This window comes from Perna viridis, chromosome 9 (genome assembly GCF_037379345.1).
Source record: "Perna viridis isolate PV_CMFRI_1.1 ecotype Kerala chromosome 9, ASM3737934v1, whole genome shotgun sequence".
NCBI lineage: Eukaryota > Metazoa > Mollusca > Bivalvia > Mytilida > Mytilidae > Perna > Perna viridis.
This window is the reverse complement of record NC_142453.1, coordinates 28877429-28896946: the sequence shown is the minus strand read 5'-3', so window position 1 is coordinate 28896946 and position 19518 is coordinate 28877429. Positions and strand designations below refer to the sequence as shown.

The window sequence follows — 19518 nt, the reverse complement described above, 5'->3', positions numbered from 1 at the left end:
GTGTGTGGTGAGGTTTTGATAAAGAAATGAAATTATGGTTGTCCAATTTCATTCTGTTTTGATTTCTTTGCGGTGCATAGTGGGTGCATACCGAGAAGAAATGATATTCATCCTCTATGTTCCCACTATCACATGATTTACAAATACGTTTTCTCTCTCTATGTTTTTGTACCAACCCCTTTCTATTTTTAGTGCATTTGCACTCAAACGAAATTTACTGATGATAGATCTTTCTATTTTAGATTTACATAAATCAGTATATGGGGGTCTTTTAGACGGAATAAATATTTTACGGAAAAATGACAGTTTTTCACTCATAGCTGTTGAGCCTACTAAATTTTGCTTAAACTGATCGTGTAGTCTTTGTTCGATTCTTTTGATATAAAATTGAAGGTTATTAAGTTGTAAGTTAAGATGACAGAACCTAATCTATTTAGTATACTTTTACATGGGACATCCACAAGTTGTTGTTTTTAACTTCTCTGAACATTTTGTAGACTCGTGTATCAGGGGAGTTAAGGATATGGTTTAAAAATTTAATCGTATTCAATTGAACTTTTAGATGTAGAGATGTTCTGTTCAGTTCTGCTAAGCATGCAATGTTCGTAGTTTTACTATTGACTCCAAGGATTTCTTTTATGAATTTCAAATGTAAGTGTTCATATGGGTCACAGTCATTACACATATTGCCCAAAATTAAAAATAAAATTAAAAAATACAGATTAAAAAGAATTTTTACAAAATTTTGCCTACTTTTGATGGTACAGACAATTCCAACTACACAATAAATCCTTTTTTTATTTCTTGAATGCTTCTTATTATTATTATTTTTGTATTTTTTTTGGAGGGTCCATTTATAGCGACAATTTTTAAAATATTTATTTTTTTTATTTTTTTTATTTTTTTGGGGGGGGTGGGGGGTGGGGGATTGGGGTAAAGTATGTTCATGTCTTTGTATTACAAGCTAGTTTCTTTTTGTGGTTAATCTTTCCAATATAATGTATAGGTCTACCTCTGAATACAGCAATGTTTAGAAGGTGTCTCGTAAAAGTAAAATTTTTTCGGAGTAACATAACATTACTCCCAATAATGATCAGGCCTTCAAGATGTGTTTATTAATAAAATGAGTAATCAGCGTTTGACGACCATATTCTCTGTAAGTTGATGTTATTGAAAGTCAAGTCTGAAAAAAAACTTGAACAAAGAGGAACATTTTAGACAATATTAGGCCCAAAATTTATCTTATGCCATTCATATAATCAAACAGCATTTAAAAACCACTACAATCAAACATTATTTTGATTTTAAAAAAAAGCTGTAACTAAAAAATAATGTTTGACTGTGCCCTCCAAATTTACCCCGGCCTGGATTTTTTCGTACAGAACATGGCAGAAATTTTCATAAGAATCCATATTCAAGTCATTATAAAAATCAAAAAAATAAAAAAAAAACCTTAGCACTGCTAACTAAATATATACCCCAATCGATATCATGCACCTTTCATCCACTAATTGATTAGGATCAAAATCTGTAATGTAATTAATATGAAAGTTTCATTAAATTCTGTTCAATGGTTTAATAGTTGTAGGAGTAACAGATTGGAGATGGGTACCCTCTTTGTGTCCCGATATTTTTAAATGTCAAGTCCTTGTTTTGAAATGTGAAACTACCAAATAGATTTGGATCAAAATCTAGAATAGCACAATGGGAAAAAATTCCTTAGCTTTTGTGTAAGTCTCAATAAATTTCATTTATAGGTGTAGTAGAAGTAACGAATAAGAGATATTTACCCATCTGTGTAACGAAAGTATTGAAGTATTTAATAGAAGGAAGGACCAATATAGGATGGATAACCCTATCACTATGTACCCCAACTCTGAAATCAGGATGTAAAAAACAGGAGGTATCTTTTCCCATGTTTGCTAAACAGTTGTGGACTAATCCTAGCCGGAGTTTTGTGATACAGCTTTCATTGGCTATATTACAGTTTGAATTCTCTATTTTAAACATTTTTATTAGCATTATTACAGTGACTTTCCTACAACCATGACACTCTTTTGTTATCAATCTGCTGAACAATACAAAGGATTGACAAAGCTATTGGGACATTTAAACTGACCAGTTCCTATTGAAAGAGTTGATGACTACTCACCTCTGAACCTTTGCATAGTCAGCTCCTGGTTATTTACAGTAAATCTGAAGCAGCTACCTGGGCTATTCTATTTATAACTGGTGAAGGGAGTTCAAATTAAACAAATAGATTTTATTTTGTATTTTGTTGACAAGATTGAAAACCTTGATTTAGAATTGTATTTTAAAATATTTATTTTTACCTTAACATCACTGCATAGAAGTCTTACATATCACTATAAAAATGAGACCTCAATTAATGTTTATACCCTCCTTCATAAAACTGGAAGAGTCCTACTATGGTCCCTTTTTAATTAAAACTATGTTAAAGGAAAAGTGTTATACAAAGTGCAGACAGTTTGAGGTTCATGTGAATTACAGTTTGTGAAATAATACTGAGTTTATTAAATATATTAAGTACTTTACAAAATGTGAAGGATTTCCACTGGAATTATATTGTTCTGGATTAACTGCATTGGTATTGTATTGTTCTGGATTAACTACACTGGTATTCATAGTTAAGGATTAAGTGTCATGTTACATTGGAATTATATTGTTCTGGATTAACTGCACTGGTATTCATAGTTATGGATTAAGTGTCATGTTACATGTAATAATAATTTTCATTTGTGTTATAGTTCAGAATACAGTGCATTGAGTTTGATTGAAATAGTAGTGCAATATTTTCGATGAATTCTGGATTTAAATACTTTTTCCCCAAGACTTTTGTGGATTATTAAAAAGCAATGATTTTCATTAATATATATGTAGTATGGGATGTAGTGCAATGGTTATATTTGAATTAAAAATTTGGATTAAGTGCTATTTTCATTGGAATTACAGCTTAGGATTAAGTGCTATTTTCATTGGAATTACAGCTCAGGATTAAGTGCAATGATATAACCGGAATTATATAGAGAATATTTTTTTAGTTTATCATTCATTGTAATTGAGGTTCTGGATCAGTGCTCTGATTTGAGTGTTTCATGTGGAAAAAAAAAGATTTACAATGGATTTATACTTATGGATTAAGTGCATTAAATTCCATGAGAACTATATATACATGTACATGTATATCTTAAATAATACAAAAAAAATGTGCAAGAAATTTATAAGAATCTGAACTATAGTTTAAGTACATACTTTGAAGGAATATATATCAGTGCATATATTTTAAATGAATAAAGGCAGTATTCAATGGATTCAGATTTGAGATGGGACAATGGAAATAAATAGCAGCATAATAATGTAACTTAAGTACATTAATTTTCTCGAACTTGCTATTTCATATTTGCTATCAACTTGGTGACCTGTGAGTTTATAGCATTTTTTCTAGGAAAAATATATAAAATATTCACCATTAGTTTTACACATTAATATTTTCCCTATGTTAGCAAATACAAAGGATGTATTTAACATGTTTCTGTCAACTGCTAAATGCAATAACTAAACAAGCAAAAAATCATAAATTAAAAAACCACAAAGTTCCTCCAAAACACATTGTAGGTAATATTCATAAGCTAAGAAAATTCCATTTGATGTGAAACATAGAGGGTATTGGCTGCCTTACACCTGTCCAGGTAAATTTTCATGGTTGAGTGGCCACTTACAATAGCAAATGGTCAGTTTAAATGCCCCATAGCTTTGTCAATCCTTTCTGTTGTTCAGCACATTGGTAACAAAAGAGTGTCATGGTTGTAGGAAAGTCACTGGAACGACCAGTTAGGTCAAAGATAAATGATCTAAAAATTTTCTGTCTTGGTGGATACAGAATGTAAATCGGTCAAATCACATATTCTGAAGGAATCATAGATAAAATGGGGAATATTGCCAAGGCATTGAAGTTAAATAAATTTAGTTTATATTTTGCAATATTGTACTTTCATCTATTTTGAATCCTACAATACCTGAAGACAACAATTGACCTTGCCTTTATCCAGCATTTATAACTAATTAGCCTGATTTATCATTCAGTGAACAAGAAATTACTGTAAACATATTAATTTTCGTGGATTGAAAAATGATTAGCCTTATATAATGTTAAAAATCAATTTCATGGGTACTATTTTATGCACTTTTGTGTTTACCGCGAAAATTAAGATTTGTACAGTATTGTGTATTAGAGATGAAGAGTTGCATTTCTGTATGACCTATCATGCTGAAGCAGAACACAAAACTTTAATTTCCCATAACAATTCAGATGTTTTCATATCAAAGTTTTGTGATATCATGCACAGATGTTTTTCTACATGTGTATAATCTTGTGGGTAGGCCAAACCAAGAAGTTTGGTTCCCAACGAAAAGGAGAATCCCATTGATGTATATACTGAAAGCCTCATAACCAAAAATTCAAAAATCCACGAACTTGTGTTTCTTTCCAAATCCATGAAATTTGGTATCCACAGAATTAAAATACTTTCACAGTATTCATAAGTTGTCAAAAATTTTGATATGTTAATTTTTTAAGTGTTTTCAATTTCAAAGGAAATTGAAGGTAGATCACACCAAATACTTCCAGTAGACAGATTTTCCTTAATTTTCTCAAAGATGACCTTGAACGAACAATTTTAAATTTAGGATAAAAAATATAGGTCACTGAATTTAATTTTAAGATGATTGAGCAAATATATAGAAGATTTTATATATATTCTGCAGGGAATTTTCAGTTTCTCTTACATTTTTTATTCACTGGTAGATAAAACAATTGTATCATGAACATTTCCGACATAATTTCATATTTCAAGAAGAAAACTGTGAGTCACCATACCTGTTTGCTAGTAATGTTAAAAAAAATTACATTTCTATAGAATATTTTCCTGCCCATTATCTCCCACTTGAAAGAGGGTTTCTAAAATGTTTGTAATTTTACCATATATAGGTTTATGTCAAAAGATCTTTTTGAGTAATTGAAGACACTTTTTTGCATCTTTTCAAACACTATTTGCTCTGACATTGAAAATACATACTTCTGTATGAATTTCCAAGATGCCGAAACGAATGCTCTGTGTAATAGGTTTGATCTACTCTAAAATATGATGTCTTTAATATTTTAGAAAATTATCCTGACAGATAAATTCTTAGTATGTTATTTGTAAGTAACTAGAGGCTCTAAGGAGCCTGAATTGCTAACACAGAGGACAACAATGGACTGCAAGTGACGGCAGTAGCCTTTGGGTCAGGAAAGGAACTCAAATCAGTCAATTATCATTAAGAGTATTTACATATAATTTAAATGGTAAAGCAAAGAAGAAATTATACATGCAGTCTTTTACAATTTAACTATAACAAGACTGACTGGTTGATTCAGTGTGGCTTTACATCCTTCGGCAGATATTACTTGCATACCAGGATAAGAACATTTGATCAATGGAACAAATCTTGTTGCACTAAGCCAAAATTTTGATGTGCTACATGTAGCTAATAAAAGCAACAGACCACACTAGGCATGTCACCCTATCTCCTATATGTCCTGTGCTATGCAGAGAAGCAGTGACTACCAATTAAGTCCACATGACTCAGTTCAAAACCACAACATTGAGAGGAAAAAAGATACTGTCTGGCCTTTAAAAATTAGCAACTGCTACAACTACAATGGATTCCACACTTACAGGACAGGACTTTTTCTGAATTTTACCATTGATATTTGTATAATGCAATTAAAAAGGAAAGAAAATGCACATTATGAATTTTACTCAAAGTAACCAACAAAATATTTACATTAAAGATTAAAATTTTACATGTACATGATTCTAATAAAATTCAAATGGCTTTATGATAGAATTAAAATTGCAGCATTCATTAAAAGTTAACCTTCTAACAGTCGAGTCAAGGGCTTTTCCAGTTATAGTTTCAGAAAGAAAATAGAAACCCAAAAACCCACTTTACTGTTTTCTATTAGTGGGTGGTCTCAAAAAATGAATTTCATATTCTTTTTTAAAAATTGTATAGATGTGATATTAAAACACAGTGACTTCAATGGTTTCTACTGGAATCGCCCTTAATGGAAGAACATGATATCAAAAAAAAAGATAATCCCTGCAGTTTCACAATCCTGAGTATGATTAACTTAAAATTACAAATTAAACACTTAAAATCAATACATTTAACTCTGCTTTAACTAACATGGATAGCACAAAAATAAATACAAAGTGGAACTTTAAACCAGTACATGCATAAGTAGCATTGTTTTTTTTTTTTTTTTAGTTTTTGTTTTTGTTTTTTGTTTTTTGCGATCCCTGAAAAGAGTTTACTTACAGCAAGTATAGTCATTATAATGAGTTAAACATTCAATATTTCACTAACAGAGATGAAATTTTCTGATCAGCAATGTTATAAAGTCTTCGGCATATTACAAACCTACAAGATGTAAAACAATTATTATTGATATTTAAAAAAAAGCTATTTTAAATCTCATATACATATCAAAACACCAATTTGGTGTTTCAAGGCCTTTGTCAGGCATTAAATGGGATGTCTTTCGTTTAACACAATGCCATTTTGACTGGATACAGTTTGTCAGGTTTGGAATGAGATGTCTTTCATGAACCACAATGCCATCTTGACTGGATAAAGTTTTTCAGGTTTGGAATGAGATGTCTTTAGTTTACCACAAAGCGGTTTTGACAGGATTAAGTTTGTCAGGTTTCATGGGAACAGCTTCAAACCCATCAATCATTCTGATGATACGACCAAGAGATTCCTTGTTTCTGGCCATTAGACCTGAGTTGATTATAGTCTGAAACAAATATCAGATGTTCTTTATAATGTATCAAATACCAAATATTTTAAGGCTATCTTGAGTGCTGTGTAAAATACACATGAAGAATTTAATTCTAAAGTGTCAAAGATTTTTCCTTATAGACCATCATAATAACAGTTTTTGACAATGAGCTGTAGGGATCTAACTATAAATTATTTCCCTAGAAAATTTTAAAACTGTTTTGAAGTTGGTTATAACTTTCTCCACATCAGACTCTTATCAGGCACCAACCTTGCATTCTAAAAGGTCTAAGCAAGTAACTTTGTTTATGTAACAGTATAGATAATTTCTCTGAGGACAATGAAAAGGAGATTCCACAAATATTTACAAAGCCCTGGCAGAAGACAGTTAAACTGCTGCAATATCTGTTTTAAATTTCTTTGCAGTAGGATGTAATCCTTACCTCTCTGATAGTATCAACTAGCTGATCAAACTTGTAAACTTCCTCTTCAGCTTTCCTCCAATTGTCATCTAATGTCTTCATCTGAAAAGAAATTTAAAAAATTGTTTTTGTACATATCACTTAATGTCTCAGTCGTCAGACTGTAAATCTGGTCCTGCTGCAATAACATTCAGCCAGAAATGGACCTACATGTATATTGACATACAACTGAAAACCTCTGGAATTCCTGTTGGTCACAAGATCATAACAAGACAACTCTGTACATATCAGTCTGAGCATGTCTGGGCGGATCCAGGATTTCATGAAGGGGAGGAGTAATTATGAGAATCAGTATGACATGATAAATGAATGAATATGATAAATTGCCTTATTCAATACAATATATTTAGAAGATTACAAGTTTTTTTGTTTTTTTCTTTGTAAAGAGGGCATACGCCCAATAGGACCTCACTTGGACCCGCCCCTGACAACAATGCTTCATTTAAGTTTATAAAAGACACGATATTATGAGGCCTACAAAGAGAGCAGAAATTGGCAAAATCGGAAGTAAATATTCAGTAAAATAAGAATCGTAACGGTAAAATCCAGATTTGAAATAGTGGAATTCCACTAAAAAGCAGAAAAAATCGTGTCTGTTATAAGAATCCTTCACTGGCTTTTCCGGTAGCACCTCCAATATTACAATCAAAGTAGGACAGATGACAGTGGCAGATCCACGTGGAGGGTTCCAAGGGTTCCCCTAAAATCTCTGGATCCACTTTTGTATAAGTGTTGCAATAAGCCTGCTGTAACAATGCTATAGAGGAAGGGTGATAAGTGTACAGTACATGTGTATACATTTTCAAATTAAAATCAAATTAAGTTTCTTTTCTTACCCTTTTTGAAGCTTTTACTGCCAACTGTTCATGGTATTCCTCCCTTTGTTTCAATTGTCCCTTTAATTTTTGATTCTGTACAATATAAAATTTTAACATTTTAAAAAGTGATCTTAATATGGGCAGGTGTAACATGTAAGAGGATGAAGTTGAACTATAAATATATTTTTAAAATCTTCTTGTCACTTTTTCTAAACATCTTGATGGTACTTGTCACTTCTTGTCACCAATTAGTGAGACAGGTAGTGTTCTTACTTCAGACTTTCTGGCTAAAGCTAATGCCAAAAAGGCATATTCTTATGGCATGTCGGAAGCAACAAAAAAAGTACATTTGTATCTGAATTTAAATAATTATTGGAGACCATATAATAAATGCTTTTTAGTGAAGAAGATACAAAAATACCGTATTTTGGTGTGTGTGTGTGTATAGTGCACGGTGCAATTTTGAAGGTCTAAACGTGTGAAAAAAAGTTTTTTAGATCTAGATTGCAGTAAAATTTTGTAAGACAAAAAAAAAGTCAATTTATTTACCTTCATGCAGTATTTCCTATGAAAATGTTAAGGAAAGAAACTTCTATGCAGACTAAAACATCATGTAAACATCAGTAGCTACATAAATTGGATAATTTTAATTTCGAAGCATGATAAAATTGACACAGGATCTATGAAATGGCTTATAAAACAATCAAAAGTCATGAAAATTAAACATTTCCAGTTTTGGTTGTAACTCAAATTTTACAATTTTTCATTTAAAAACATACTTCTAAGAAAGAAAATTGTAAGACACAATCAAAATAAGTATCTGAATAATCATTTTCAGCTGTAAAAGCATTTGATAAGGAGGGTTTGACAAAAAAGGAATCAGTTACTTTTTGGTTTTTAAGTTGTTTCATATTAATTTCTAACCATGTTTTATAAGAAGGAAATCTTGCACAACCTGTGTTTGAAACATGTTAATAAGTCATTTGAACATGATTTGAAGAAAATATCACTAAAAATTTAATACTTAAAGATGTATTTGATGATTAGATAAAATTTCTTTCAGTAACATTTCACTTCCGGTTTGTTTTTGTACATTAAGCAATGTCTTTTCATGTACCAAAATCTTTAATTTTGCGGCCAATTCTTATGTATTGATGTATAATACGCACCCCATGTTCTTGAAATAATTTCTATGTTAAAATGTGCACATAATACACACCAAAATACTTTACTGAACTAAGTATAGGAAGTTCCAAAAGATGTGACTTCCTGTCAGACTGAAATCAGGCTCTCAATGCTTCCAAGCTATGACTTTATTTCGCAGTAAATATATTTATGAGGACTGAATACAAGGATATGTTTATAGAGAGTAAATAATGGTTCTATCTGTTTTCACTACATGTATCAAACACTAAACAACTTAAAATGGAGATATGAAGTAATAAAGAGCTGCGCTTTCAGCACATAATGCACTCGTTGCCCTTTTAACTTGTCCTGATGCTTTTAATGAAGTTAGATGATATACAAGAAATACTGCAAGCCTTGTCAAATACCCTCCCCACACCCTACCCCTAAAAAAAGTAAAATAAAAAAATTCACAAGAAATTTTGCACTATCATAACAAATGGTCTGTTTTCAAAGAATTTTTAATAAATAAATTTCCTTGGCTGTTTCTGCCATTTTTTAAAAAGTAAAACTTCATAACATGGAAATGTAAAATTTGACATGTATACAAATCAGAAGGGAGCTTACTTCAATAGATATGAACAATTCACCAAAGTTTCATAAAAGTTAGTGAAAGTGTTTTTGAGTTATTGTCCGAAAACTTGAAAATCCCCCTTTTTTAAGTAGAAAAATTCATAACACGGAAACAAAAACCTGAAATTTATAAAAATCGAAAGGGAGCTTACCTCAATAGATATGAACCTATGTTTCATAAAGTTGGTGAAAGTGTTTTTGAGTTATTGTCCAAAGTGTTGACGATGGACGGACTGACAACGGTATACATAATATGTCCTGTCTTAGACGGGTGTATAAAAACCAAGACCCTATTGTCAAAAAGGTTTTGTGAGATAAGCTTGTATGTTGTTTTATATGTTAAGTCTGTAGGTTAATTGAAGTCATGTATGTATATTTCATTTTTGGTTGACAAATATTACAAACAAGAATCAATCATTCGAAGACTGAGTTAAACATTTTCACAATGCTTCAATCTTATTAAGCTGATTTCAACTAAAATGGGATAAGGTGTTTTCTTGCCTTGTACATAATAGAAATACCTTGAGTTTAAGAGCTGTAACATCACTATGATATCTGACCAGATCCTCTGATGGTGCTGCTTTACCATTGGCCCCACTTAATAACTCCTTCAACTGTCTAGACAAAATTTCCTTCTCTGCTTCTAACTGTTCAATCTGGACTTTGGAACTGGACAAACTTACTTTCAGATACTAAAATAAAAGCACAAACTCTAGACAAAAAAATCTGTTTAGCCACAGTGCCAGGTAAAAAGTAATTTTGTATGATGACATGTCATATCTTTCCAAGCATTTATATAAAAAATATCAAAATGTGAGTTTCAATCATTATGCAGATGAACATGTACCTGATCAAAAGAAGAACTGTAATATTAAAGCAAAAATATTTGATGGGGATTTAATTTTATTTTGTGGATAATAATTACCAATGAATTGAGAACTTAAAAAATAATGAGTGTTTCTCAATGTTAAAGCCCATATAAATCAGTTTTTGTACTAAATAAACCACGAAATTTTAACCCCACAGAAATAAATGTTCCTACAGTATATATATTGTCTGACTGATAATGGTAAGGTACCATTACATGATTTGTGAGTTTTTCTCTGATTTTCATGGTAGAAACCAATTTTCTATCATCACAGTCTTGATTTATGATATTTCTCCACTATTGAGAGTAAAATTTATACTTCAAAATTCTGGCTTCAGGCTCACTTGTTGAAAATCCCAATTTTACTATCTCAAGTGGCAATAAAATTCACACCACTCCTAACTAAAAGAGAACTTTCATTTAGACATGTACATATAACAAATAACTTACAGAAAACTCATTTTCCTGTCTGACATAAAAACCAATTTTCTCCGACAGACTTGTAATGTTTTCTGTCAGTGTTGCTATTTTTTCCTCTGCTTCTGTCAACTGACTGATCTTCAATGACAGTTCTTCTTTAAGTTTTATCTCAGATGACTGACATTCTTCTAACTGTTGACACAATGCATCACTGAAAGAATCAGTTTGTATACACAATAAATGTCTATGTATGTACATAAATAATAAATAAGCTTTGTATGTAAATTAACAAATAAATTTAATTTAATTGTAATCATAAAGTTCAATCTATTCTACAAAATAGAAAATATATTTGTGACACTTTTAAAATTTTCAGTTCAAATTAGCACATTTATAATGACTGTTAATTTTTACTTTCTACTAGAGTTATTTCCCTTTACAGGTCTTAGCGGGGAAATCATACATGTATATGTTGCTAATTTGGTAATACAAACAATTTTTATGCAATAACAGTTTTACTGTGACTATCAATAGTAGGATTTACATATCAAACAAATGATCCATCAATAGACCTTCAGTGATTTTTATTCTTCCGTAATATTAGACCTTCTAAAACTTTCCTGTTTACTCTGACTTTTGCCAAGTAGAGGACAATAAACATGCCTCAAGCAGGAAATTATTTGCATTTGACTGTAAACTCCAGTCAAACTTGTCACTTTGAAACACTTTCTAAAAAGGACTATATCCAAAATCAACAATGTAAGTGGAAATGTTGGGTTTAATTCTAATCAGTACAATTACAACTTTAAATTATAGAGTGATGACAGACTTACTTTTCATCCTGTAAATCCTGAATAGATAGTCTGGATGCCTTCTCTATTATACCAGCACACCTTATAATTTCAGTGAAAGTCTCTCCTAAACATTCTATTTGTTCACTAAGTCCTAGACTACAGTCCTCAATCTGAGATTGTGACATTACAGTGAGATTTTTTATTGTAGAGTCTAAAGGTCCAGGTTTAGCTTTGATAGCACTCATACTAGTCCTAACAGGAGCAAAAGCACTGCTTGTTTTGGAGAACCCTAATCTGTTCCGACTAACAGAGCTGGGGCTTTCCTCAATAGAACCACAATCTTTTAGCTTCGTACAAATTGTAGACATTTCTCCATCAAGTGGAGATATCCCATCAATGAAAGGGGAGGAGCTTCGGGAGGATTTCATGCTGGGACTAGATTTACAGGATTCATATTCACTGTCACTTTGACCTTCAGCTGCCTTGATCACCATTGATAGGAACGATTGATCACATGTTTTACGACTAGAGTTTGGTACGCTGCCTGGTAAACTCTTTTTTGCTGATTTCTGTGTAGACTGCAGAATAAGTTCTTTCTTCACACTTGTAATAGAAGTCTCATTACTCTGAAACACAGCAAAAACGGAATACAGAAACAAATTGTTAAAATCTTTTGTCATTTAAAAAGTATTACATTGTATTACTTAACAATTATTTTTATGACATATACAGAAAATGTATCTGAAATTGTACTTTTCTAATAAATTTTCCAAGGACAATATTGGCCTGAATTAAAATTCTATTCAATCATAACTATATAACTGAATTAATTGGAAACCAGTCTTTCACCTAACCAATCACCTGCCTTCAAATTAAGACAGGTTTTACAAAAGAAGATGGACTTCTTTCACAATCTTTCATTAAATTTAACTCAATTGCAAGGAATTAGAAAGTAATTCATTCTTTTGCAAGATATTTAACACAGCTGAGAGAAGTTAGAGTGTATGACAGAGAAATCCAAGGATTAGATTTCAAGTTCTATTACGAGGTTCTGCCAAGTAAGAAAACCTAGAAATCTTATCTGAAGGTGTCAGAGATTTTCCTAGTCTAGCACTTTCTAGCACAGTGTTTGATTCTTTTTCACTTGAATTATTAATTTTATGATAATTCGAATCATAAAATTCTTCATGCTTATAGTCTTTTTTTGATTGATCAAGAACATCTTTGCCAGAAAGTTCATACTTGCATGAACTTAGCCAGATCGTTCATACATGCATGAACGCCAGTCAACTTGAAACTAATATGGCGGCCGTGTAGTTCGAAAGTGTGTGGCAACGACCTAAATGGCACAATATAGCCATAAGAATAGTTTATTACATCCACACTGATTTTACCGGTACAGTTTGTTTACAGGGAGTAATTTTCAGCTCAAGGAAAGAAATTTATAATCGCTTAAAATCTAACTACAAGCAAATTCGCCCCAAAATTAAATTGTCCCAGAACTAGATTCTATAAATATATTGACCAGTTCAACACATTTAAAAAAAAAAAAAAAAATCCCGAATGTCAGGATAAAATTATAAGGATTAAACAGCTATTTTTGGTCGTTCATGCATGTACGAACGGATCTCTCCACTCCCAAATATTACATGAACGGCCTTCGCCCCTTGACTGATTTTTGGAGCTCCGAGATCCATTCATACATGCAAATAGCTGTTTAATCCTATAACTAATATAGTAATTCAGAAAGAACTGCCTGCTCAAGTTTATCTTATTTATTATAAAATGTTTTATTGTGATGTCCCAAATGTTGAATATTTTATCTCAACCTTATGTGAGTTTTATCTCAACCTTGTGTGAGATGAGAAATCTAACATGCTTAAAATAGGAATATCCTTGTCTCTTTGGTGAGAAAAGCTATTCATACAGATCTTATTCTGAACACTTTCTGTTTTACATGTAATATACAATGATGTAAAAGAAACTCAAATCTAATGTCATTCCACATGTATAATTTTCCATGAATTGTTTACCTTATCAGATAACCCTGCTCTGCATCTCAAACCAACCAACAAACCAGCCATTTTATTTTCTAACTCAACCACTTGGAATGTGCTCTCTTTCAGTTCAATTTTCTGCTGTTCAAGTTCTGATGACTTTCTTTGAAGATCCTTTTCTGCCACTTCTACACTTTGTCTAATGAAAAATTACATTTTTTTTTCTTGAAACAATGATTTCCCAAAATGCAGTAACTGTATTCAAACAAACTTGATATAGACAGGGAAATAGGTGTTTTGTAAAAAAAAATATACACATTTATATCATATATACATTTAGATATACACTTCTGCTGTTAAAAGCAAAAGATAGAACAGTCTCCAAATTCAGTCTGCATAAAAAAAGTAACGTTTTTCTCACTTACATGGCAAATACAGACGTAGTTCAAATTGCTTGTTTTTTTTGGGGACTAAAATAAAAAAAAAAGAAAATAACAACTACTCACTGCAAGTAATCTTGAGTTCCCCTAAATACAGCCAAGCTATCCTGTGAAAATAATGTTAAATATTATGTTCTAATCAAAATTGCAAAGAGCAAAAAAACGGAATCATTAAATTTGTTGCTTTTGTTTTTGTTTTGTTTTGTTTTTTTAATTTTCATCAGAATAACATTCACATCATAAAGGTGAAGAAAGCAAATTGAACATTAGTTCACCTACTGCAGTCCCCAATAACATAGCAAAGTTTCTAATAGTCACATGAATGCAGTCAGAAGTAAAAAAAATCATTATATGAAAGTTTGACTTATAACATACTCTTAGTTCCATATTTTCCTCTTTGATTTGCTGTAGCTCCTTGTCAGTGACACCTAGTCTCTCATCTAATTGTACAATCCTTGTAGCTTGTTCTGATGAGAATTCCCGTGTAGAGAACAGTTCATTCTCCAGTGTATCAATGTCCTCATTCAGTGAATCTATAGTTCTCTGAAGATTTACAGCCAACAAATCTAACCTGTAATACCAATGTAAGAGTTACAAAGTGAATAGGATTCTCTATAAACTAATAGTTAACTAACTGTAATATCATTTAAATTGACAGCAATAAAAATAATTACAACGTGCAGCTGCCACTGCATATATGCAAATTGAATTCCTAAATAAAATAATTAGCATTGACAAATAAAAACAGCTTGATTTAAATTAAAAAAATAAGAAAATTAGATTTTAGCCAAATAAAAACTCTTTGTCTTTTAAGAGTATTATATCAGCATCATAATGCAATGACGTCAAAGAACCAAATGACTCGTGCGTCACGAAACTAGAAAAATTTATCCATGTCTGAAACAATTCTGAACTGTTGGTGAAGTCATCAATTTCAAAGACTGATAGGAGTTATCATGGAAGTTGAAAACATTCTCAGACTCAAGTATATTTTAATTTTTGTGGCACTATAACTGTACAACCCTGACAAGTGATGAATATGATTAATATTTACCTATCATTTTCTGCTTGTGTAGCCTCTAGACGTGATGTTAATTGCTTCTGTTGGGCTTCAGCACTGTCAAAAAACAGAAGATTTATATATGTACATGTATAGTTTAACCAGTTTATTGTATAAAAATGGCATAATTATACTGCCTCCCTTTTTTGATAAAAATGAGTCAGCTTTAATGGGTCAGAAAATTATATCACCCCAGAGAACTTTTGACCTTATTCTAAAAAGATGTAGTTATACATCAACAGGATTTCATCATTTTAGGATTCATTCTGATCGTTCTTACTATCCAGATATCATCATTAACTGCATACTATTATAAACACAATAGGTCGATTGACAACCAAGCATCACACTGAAGGTTTTAACAGTTTTGAAAGCTTAAGCATCACATCATAATCTCATTTTTAAAAACAATCTTATGAATTTCACCAAATCTGAGTTTTTCATCGAATCTATAATTGGTCATTATTTGAGATCAGTAAGGATTTGAGAACACAACTCATTTCAGAACATGGCCCTGGACTTATCAAGCTTTATGTTATACTTGTGTCAAGTTGTGATAGTATAAATCTACATCTTCAACTTACTCCATTTTAAACACAGTCATATTCACCCTCCTCACCTGATTTTAAGAGTTTGGTATTCCATTGTCCTGTTCTGTATATCTTGTCTAAGGTATGATATTTCCTTGACAGCAGCCTTGTCATTGTCTTCTAGATCTGCCATCTGTTCTACTAATGATCCTTTAACTATGGTTAGATCTTCCAAGGCTGAACAAATGAATCACATACGTTCAAAAAATGAAACAAGAAATATACAACCCCAATTTCCTCATCATCACATTTGGTTATATCAAACAATAGATGTGTATATGGCAAGTAAACCCGCAATTTGATTGGATAACAGCATAATCCACATGAATATAGGAAATACAAAAATGTTACTAAATCAGATAAAAAAACTTATTTGAAGACACTCTAAAAGAGTGACTGAAAATCAAGATATTAATAATGGCCAAGGATGACTGTAATGGAACAAGGCAACACCAATGGCCATTACAGTCATCAGAGGCCATTATTAATACCAAAGAGATGTTACAGGGCCAATATGGAAAAGGCCATGCATTGATACTTTAATTAACCAACTTTATTTCAGGACATAGTCAGAATCTATTATCAATACATATGATTTCACATTAATTAAAAATAAGTTCATATCTCGATGAATCAAATAAAATGAAAAATAAATCATGAAGGTTTTGTTGTCTTTTCCAATAATCACACCCCCCAAAATCATAAATTTATAGACAAGTACAAGATTAAACAAACCTAATAATTCATATGGAGAAATTGCAATCACCCATAATGAATATTCATGAGCTAATCAATCATGTGATGAGTCCCCCGATACCCATCAAAAACCATGACTTTTCAGATATCCATAATTTATGGAATATTAAGGTTGTTTCCGTCATTGTTCTTAGGTGTATTGATTCTGTCCTAGTATGTGACCCGGGAAGTTAAAAAAAAAACAAAAACAAATAATTTGGCAATTTTTTACATAAAAACTGTGTTTTTAAGTGTATTTTGATCTGGAATCAGGCTATTTTCAAATATCGTGGGAACTCTTTTGACAGAGGAGTGCACAAGACAGGTAAGTAAAAAGTGAAAAGAAATTTACTTTGAAGATTAATTTCAACACCTGGATTTGTGCAAAACAATGAGATTTGACTGCACAATTCATCTTTGAAAATCATTAAAACATGAAAGTCACCTTTTTTCTTTAGCATTTCTGTATAGAAAAGTATCTGCTTCCGCTTCGAGATTTCATTTTTGTAGCCTTTTCCAATAACCCCCACCCCCCAAAATCATAAATTTAAGATTAAACATACCTAATAATTCAATATACTTAGACCCGGTACAATCGTTCAGCAACTTTAAATATCTAATTAATTGAATTATTAAGTCACTCTTAATTAAAGTTGTCACTTATTTTTTATTAAGTTCATAACCGCCCCGTATTGATGCCCTGTTTTGAAATTCGTAATGCATGGCTGTGATTTTGTAATGACCGGCTGTAGGAATTTCCGGTTCATAATGACCAGTTGTCGAAATTTTCAGTTCATAAAGGATGAGCATTTCTATATATATTGTAGTAAGTTGGTTAATAAAGTCTCATATTCTCATATCATCTCATATATCCTTGCCTATGGCTCAGGATTTTTTTTTATGTCAGATCATATACATGTATTGTATAACTAACACAAAATCTCTTGAGCTTTTAAATTTAACTCAGCTTCTATTCAATGCGTTTTTAATTGAATTTATTTTACACACCAGATTTTGTCACCATGAGTTCCTTGCTGAGTATCTGAACTTGATTTGTAGCACTCAATAAGTCAGCTGATGTGCTGTCATACAAAGACTCAATCTGAAATATAGGAGAATTTTTTTTTCAATTTCAATACTTAAAATTTTCTAATTTAATAAGGTAAAAATGTTACTTTGGTTATGATAGACCTGTACCTAAAATATCTACAAGTTCTGCATTACAAAGTCATACAGAACATGTTTGATGGATTATCTTGGGAATTTAAACCCTAACGAAATTAACTTTTTTCATTGTATACAAGATCATATCTGTAAAATGGGTACATCAAGGAGCATGTTTCAGTACTATAAAATGAGTATAATTTAATTAACATGCTTATACATGTTACCTGCATCATGCTGCTCCTTGAAGTCTCCAGAGATATCTTCAGGTTTTCATATTTTTCTGTCATTTCCTTATGTTCAGCCGTCAATCTTTCTGCTTCTTTAACATTATCACATTTCATCTGTGCTACCTCTAATCGCTGTAAAAGATGTGTTAAAGCCAATTAATGTAATCATTAAAGTTAACATGGTTGCTAACATTAGCATATTTTCTCATATTCACTAAATATAATTAGTGTTTCGTATTGCAAAAAACAACTTTGTGGACCTATATTTTACACACTTATTCAAATTTCACAAATAAAGCAAAAGTTTGTAAACTTCAGAAATTAAATGTTTACAGAACTTTTATTTATGTAAAAGCTTTTAGTTTCTTTCAAAATCAGTACAACTGACAAATGTACTCATCTGCTGCACATAAATGAACAATACACTGAAAAACAAGCCCAATACCTAAAAAGTACTTAACTCTGCCTCATTTTATGTGCCTGTTCCAAGTCAGGTATTTCCGGTCTCTGCATGTCTTGTTTAATTTTCACCTTTTCACCTTTATTCTATTTTTATGTTACCTGAGTATATAGGGGCAGCATTTTTGATGAACCTGTGTATTATGTATTTTGGGGCCAGCTGTGGCCTGCCCTGTGGTGTGAGGGTTTCCTCGTCTTCATTGAAAACCAACGGATGGCTTTTCACCCCAGTGGGGTTGTTGGTTTTTTTTTACATATTCACCATACATATTTTCATTATATTTGAAATGTTCTAACAAAAGACATCAGTATCATTGTTTTATTTAACAACTGACTTTACTTACTTCAACATCTAGTTCTCTCTTCATATTCATCAACCTGTCAGCAGCAGCTCTGACTTTTCTGTAATTGTCTGACACTACAGTCTGAATCTCACCCTTACAATAAATATAATTTGTGTGAAAATAACCACTGGAGTTGCATGTGTACAGTGCAAATAGGAAAGTCTTAAGAAACAGAAAGTACACAGTGTTCTAGGATTTTTCACAATTTTAGGTTTCCATGAGAAAACTCAATATAAAATTAACTTTCCCACATTTGAAGTTTGCTTTCCAAATTTACCAAGTCCTTTCAAAAATTCAAGTTTTCTACATGCCAAAGGGATACATAATAAGCAACTTTCCCACACAAAAATGGCACTTCCCCCGGGTGACAGGAAAGTGAAATTCTAGAACACTGGTTCATATCAGACAGCTACCAAAGTCATATACAATGTATGCATCATCTAAATAAAGCCACATATCAAATTATAGTTTAGCCATTAATTGGAGTCACAATACATGTTCCTGAATGTA

General features: G+C 31.5%; 1 protein-coding gene across 3 annotated transcripts in view; it reads right to left on the bottom strand.

Moving 5' to 3' along the window:
- Positions 1-5803: 5803 nt before the first annotated feature.
- LOC148607660 (uncharacterized) overlaps positions 5804-19518 on the bottom strand; it is a 28249-nt gene continuing 14534 nt past the window's right edge. For all 3 annotated transcript variants that reach the window (XM_088544912.1, XM_088544913.1, XM_088544914.1), the window contains exons 10-23: positions 19009-19101; positions 18203-18337; positions 17820-17913; positions 16106-16253; positions 15481-15543; positions 14802-14997; positions 14493-14533; positions 14023-14185; positions 12029-12615; positions 11226-11406; positions 10429-10599; positions 8168-8242; positions 7293-7373; positions 5804-6865 (exon numbers count right to left, since the gene is read on the bottom strand). In XM_088544912.1, coding sequence (XP_088401038.1) covers positions 6734-6865; positions 7293-7373; positions 8168-8242; positions 10429-10599; positions 11226-11406; positions 12029-12615; positions 14023-14185; positions 14493-14533; positions 14802-14997; positions 15481-15543; positions 16106-16253; positions 17820-17913; positions 18203-18337; positions 19009-19101 — 2160 coding nt within the window. In that variant the 3' untranslated portion in view covers positions 5804-6733. The remainder of the gene's footprint in view (positions 6866-7292; positions 7374-8167; positions 8243-10428; positions 10600-11225; positions 11407-12028; positions 12616-14022; positions 14186-14492; positions 14534-14801; positions 14998-15480; positions 15544-16105; positions 16254-17819; positions 17914-18202; positions 18338-19008; positions 19102-19518) is intronic.